The 6,000-nt window shown below is 35.3% G+C and overlaps 1 protein-coding gene across 1 annotated transcript in view; it reads left to right on the top strand.

Annotated features, from left to right (window-relative positions):
* Positions 1 to 3,033: 3,033 nt before the first annotated feature.
* LOC127840562 (Na(+)/citrate cotransporter-like) overlaps positions 3,034 to 6,000 on the top strand; it is a 51,000-nt gene continuing 48,033 nt past the window's right edge. The window contains exons 1-2 of the mRNA XM_052368973.1: positions 3,034 to 3,159; positions 5,440 to 5,589. Coding sequence (XP_052224933.1) covers positions 3,034 to 3,159; positions 5,440 to 5,589 — 276 coding nt within the window. The remainder of the gene's footprint in view (positions 3,160 to 5,439; positions 5,590 to 6,000) is intronic.

Here is a 6,000-nt window from a genome sequence, read left to right as displayed (position 1 = left end):
AATAATTAAATTACATTGGCTTTTTTATTTAAAAATTTGATATAAATTCACGACTATTGCGTTTTATTATCATAATGAAAGATATTTTGTTGTTGTTGTCGTTCACAACCGGAAATAATTGTTGAACAAAAAATATGCTGGATCTAAAAAAACGATTTTTTTAAATAACAGCATAAAATACAAACTTTACGCAGAAATATGGACTTTCTTAAGATTTTATCATAACTGAACAAGGAAGTTTAGCCCAAAGATTGTGAAAACGTTATCACAAATGTACAAGCACGTTTGAGCGGCGTATTGTGCTGATAATCAAGTTTTATTTGATGGAAGACGAGCCTTTTATATGAATTTTGATGTTCTCGTTTCTCGTCTTCTTAGGTACGTGGCTTTTTCAATTTTAAATCGAAAGATATTTTAAAGGTTATACGCTGAATAGTTTTTCGATGATTAAATACATTTAGAAACGTAAAGATTATTGATTCGTATTATATATGAACATGTTTAGAAACCGTGCCGCATATATATAATAACTTGTTATTATATATCGGCGCTAATCTATTTTCCTGCTCACGTATAACGCGCCATTAACCGCCTTAAAGGTTCTACGTGCACGGCTTTTTTGTTTTTGGATTGATCGTGTGAGTGCTGTGATTCCAGATTTATTCATGTTTTAATTTTTACTCTTTTTTTCTGTTTTCCCTATTGTCCGTTGTGTATATGTGACATTTACGTGAATAACACACTGCAACAAGTGCACTAAAAAATTCGCGCACCAGTAATTGTAATTGCGGTTGGCGACAGTATCATTTAATGGGCAGAATCGGATCATGTAACCCAACAAGAATTCCGAAATTGCAGAGGCAACAAACAGTAGAAGAGACGGACGTGATCCTCGTGTCTCTTTCCATTCGCTTCTGTGTGTTTTTCCTGCTCGTCGTACAGAATGAAGTGCACTACTCGTAGACCAGCAACTAGTGTCGACCATGATGTCGGCTCAAACATCACTGACCATCAAATATCTGGCCAGATATTTACCAACACAACGCTGAATACATCACTGCACTCGTGGATCCGACAATAAACTACTCAACACGGTGCATCCTTGTTTAACCCCACGCGTAATGAAGTGTTTACACGCGAAGATACATATTGTTAAATGAAATATAAAAGCAACTTAATAAAACGTTTGATTCATTTGACAAGGCGGTAAAAAACCTTGAAAAGGACAATAAACATCTAAAAAACCAAAACGAAAAATTGACTGAAGAATTCAGCTGCCTAACAAAAAAGCTTTACATCAGGCAGGCTAACGGCATCGTCAAAAAACATGATAATCTTGAGCAACACGTCAAGAAGCAAAACCCAACAATATTCAATCTTAAAGACGTTAACGAAGCCCTGATACAAACCGAAGCGAAACTACTTGACGCTGTTAATATGCAGTTGGATCTTTTTAGAAAATGATAACCAATTTTTACTGGTACAGGTTATATTGACATTGTTTAAAGGACAACATTTTGTAATTTTAAAACAGAAACATTTTAAACGTCAACGGTAAAACATACAAGATAGCTTAAAATTATTTTAAACATAATTGTGAACCACTTTAAAAAATCAATATATATTTCATAATTTAAATTTATTTTCCAAATCATTTAGTACATGTTTTTATATGAGCATGAATCTAATACTGAGGTAGTTTAAAATAAAATTTCCACCGACTATGTTTTTTGTTGGTGCGTGTGTGTGTGTGTGTGTGTGTGTGTGTGTGTGTGTGCGTGCGTGCGTGCGTGCGTGCTTGCGTGCGTGCGTGCGTGCGTGCTTTCGTGCGTGCGTGCGTGCGTGTGTGCGTGCGTGCGTGCGTGCGTGCGTGCGTGTGTTTGTGTGTGTGTGTGTGTGTGTGTGCGCGCGCGCGCGTGCGTGTGTGTGTGTGTGTCTGTTTGTCACTGCAATAGCTATGGCGACCATACGCTATTCAAAAGATAAAATGAGAAATGGTTTCGGCACTCTTCTTTTAAAACTGACGTTCATTGAACGCGGAAGTTAGTACACAATAGCATTTATCTCGTTTTAAAGCCATGTGCTTTCGTTCTCTTGAGGAACTAATGATCTACATTGTTGAGGGTTTAGCTTTGAAACGGTGGTAATATATGCACGGTGGCTTTTTGCCTGTAACCAAATCGACCGTCCTTTATTTTTAACTAAACCAAACGGTTAATTTGTGTATTCTGTCATAAGTAAGAATTTATTAGCATCATACGATAATAATTCGAATGTGGATAGTCACATGTGTTGGTTTGATTGCACGTTTTTTTTTTCTATTTACTGCAATATGCACAGTTCTGTTAATGTGTTTTGTTAAATATATAAAGTATAAGTACATTTGTCTCGAGGTACGGCTATTTTACAATAAGCTTGCCTGTGTGTGAGTGCGTGTGTGTGTTTATGGGTGGATGTGTGGGTGCGTGCGTGTGTGTGTTTATTCGTTAACACTCATAGTATATTGCACATGCTCCAAACGGATGTCATTCACGAGCGATCGGATATTCATAAGATTGGTGCTTATTTACAGCTAAACAACTGTTTGTCATTCGTTGGACCAAAAGTGTTGATGCTTACGCATCTTATTTTTATTAATAAAGTCGACACATTAAATCTTATTAATAATTAATAAGCACGTTGGTATATGTTTGTTCAACGTCTATAGCTTAGTGTTTAATATGTTTAATGGATAGCGCCTCCCGTGGATGACAATTTTTAAGTATATACATACAGATAAAGACGGTCAATTTTTATTACAGTTGTGAGGCGTAACAGTTGTTAATATTGTGCAGTGTGAAACTTGACAAATCGAATGAGCATTCAGTGCATACAGTTAAATTTCAAGCAAAACTATGCATGGCTATTGTTTCAATAAATAAATAAACTTTTGTTTGTCATATTTTTCTTAGTAAATAGAGTCTACCTTTTTCTTCTAAGTATCACATTTGCGTTAATTAATCAGCGCCTTCTAACCGAACGTACGAGTAAATCATGGTGGCATATAGAGCTAGCTTTGTAAACGCGCTGAGGGATTTACTGCACATCAAGGACATACTAATAGTGACGTTAACGCCGATTGTACTTTTGCCGTTTCTGTTAGTTGACGGTGGCGGACCGGTAAGTAATGTCAACATACCTACGTTATGACTGAATACAAATAGTTTTGCCTTGTTTGCGTGTTGGTTTTTTTTTTGTAAATGAAAAGCTAATATTCAAAACTTTTCAACGAAGCTTGTCAACAAATGTTTATAAGATAAGATATTTTTTATATATTTATACCGTAATCTTTCTAGCAAACCTGATCATTTGAAAACTATTTAAACATTTTCCAAACAATCTGTCCCAACACAAAACAACACTTAGATTCTTGACCAATTCTTATGTTGTGCGATCAGGACACAACGAAGCGCGTGATCTCTTCTTTTACGTTGCAGGCTATAAATAACTAACAATCGATACTCTAAATGTTTACACTCTATCAGTCCATTCACGACTACTTGTGTTCAACATAGAACTTGAATGTCTATTTTTGCAGAAGCATCACTGTAGTGTGCATACAAAAGCGTAAATAAATCTTCAATTGTATGAACATAGGGTTGATACAAATCAAATTAGAATTTAAATTAAGAATATAAATTAGAATTATGTGTAGACTATCATCTCAATTGTGTTAAAGTCTGGTGTAAACTTATTCACATGCCATTTCATAGATATCCCAAAAACTGTTCTATATAATGTTGAAACGCAAGGATGAAATCGGGAAGACCAATTAGGCTACTTCTGTTGAAAATCTGTTATTTAATAATTTTACAACTTTTTAAAGATCGCCTTATTTGTTGTAACACGCAAAAATAGTCAGGGAGTTATTTCGACTCGTCTAGATGTGAAACATATAGATGTAGATTGTATCAATCATTACTTGAACTAGAAAAGCATATTTCGCTTAAAATACCATTCTACTATAGAAAAGCACTTGCACGATTTAGCTGTTTCAACCACAGGTTTCTTATTAAAACTGGACGACATTTTGGTATAGAACATGATAATATATATTGTATACATTGTCTAAATGTAAAACAAACTGTTGTCATTGAAAACGAATTTCATGTATGATTGCATTGTTCTAAATTTAACGAAGAACGTAACATGCACATTTTTTTCCTGGAAAAGAGGAAACAGAGGAGAAATCGATTTTATTAATCTGGTAAAAACGAAAAATGATCTAAAATTGAAGAAATAGCAGTATTCATATATTTATTAATGCGAAATCATAAACATAAAACAATTCACAGCTCATGTATGTATAATGTGACATGCCTGTATATTTTATTTTGGGCCGGTGGCCTTTAATTACGAAACAAATGTAATGCTTGTCTCGTTTAAATTCAACTTAATCTATTTAAGGGAAACATTAAGTACACATTTTGCAAACAAGTATCCCAACATACAAATCTTTCTCAAAGATAATTATTAGGTACATACATTTAAGAAATACAAAAAAAAAACATGTGATATGACATAAAAAACGACATGTTTTAAGATCACAGGTTTTGATTCAGCTTTTTTGGACGACATTTGATTCAGCTTTTTTGCCGCTACATATAAGTTTCGAGTGTTCCGCTTTCGCTCAACGATCCCACAGTAGTCGCCAATCCTAAAACATACCGTGGATTTTTGAGGGATCATCCATTAAATCCCTGTCGAGAAAATAATCTCATAACAAGATTCTTTACTTTCTTCTCATAAATAAAGAACATTTGTTTAGAGAACACAAGTAATTAATACATGTATAATTTTACCTCATCAACAAACGGATCCAGGTAGGATCTACATCTTAATAGGTGAATGTACCAAGCGTTAATTTGATACTTTTTTATGTAGATCACGAGTTAAACCCGGTAGCCCGTGTTAAAAAAACAACCTATATGTCATATCTTTATTATGTTTTCATGTATTCATTGGTGCATATCCTAATGACATGTAACGAGATGAAGTGCGTATCATAGACTGACAACTGATTATATACCGAGTAATAATATTTTTTTCCAATTAATATGTATTCGGTGTGGTGTTGATGATGTCGATTAAGATGGTGTTGTTCACGGTGAACAATTACTGATGATAACAAGACGAGTGCAAAACCGTTTATATTATTATTTTGATGGGCCCGCAACAAATTCACTTATTTCATTTTAATAACAATGTAGGTGTAGTCTTGTGATGCGAATGCTGGAAAAAAAGCATCGAGTAACTCCGTTGAAACCTCACCTGGCAGATATGATGATCACTAACAAACCTTAAGTTTAGCGAACCCTGATCGCGTAGAGGCAAAACGAGTTTAAACCACACATATTGCGTGGAAACCTATAGAACCAATGTAATGTTTCCTCGTTTCAGGTGGCAAAATGTGCTTACTGCGTTTTAATTTTGGCGATATTCTGGCTCACAGAAGCGTTTCCTATCGCTGTGACGTCACTGATTCCTGTGTTCCTCTTCCCGATCGTCGGAGTGCTTTCGGTCAAAGACACCGCACAAGAATACATGAATGTAAACATTATATTCACCCCGCCTAAATACCTTAGTTACAGGTGTAAAGTAAAACAGTTAAGAAAAGGTTCATGTAGGTTTCTCTTCTCTGGTTGATGCATGATTGAGTGAATTCTTGGACTCAGAGCCGGTTTATTTACCTTGGCATTTTCGAAGATATCACATCTTCTTCATCAGCTGATCACTGGTTCACTGACGTAACAGTCACATGAACGGTGAAGGGTCACGTGATACGAGGAGACTGTCATACACCCGGGGTAGCTCGAGTCCATCATCCTTGTTAAGTGATGGCCGCCGCAGTTTGACCTCAATTGAGTAATATAACACGTTGTCTTGCGTTTGCTGTTGTTATTAAATTCAATAAAAATAAAATTGGCAAACAAAAGCGACAAACATGTGAGTCGTGTTCTG

The sequence above is a fragment of the Dreissena polymorpha genome, chromosome 8 (genome assembly GCF_020536995.1).
Source record: "Dreissena polymorpha isolate Duluth1 chromosome 8, UMN_Dpol_1.0, whole genome shotgun sequence".
NCBI classification, from domain to species: Eukaryota; Metazoa; Mollusca; class Bivalvia; order Myida; family Dreissenidae; genus Dreissena; species Dreissena polymorpha.
This window is presented reverse-complemented; position numbering and strand designations above follow the sequence as displayed.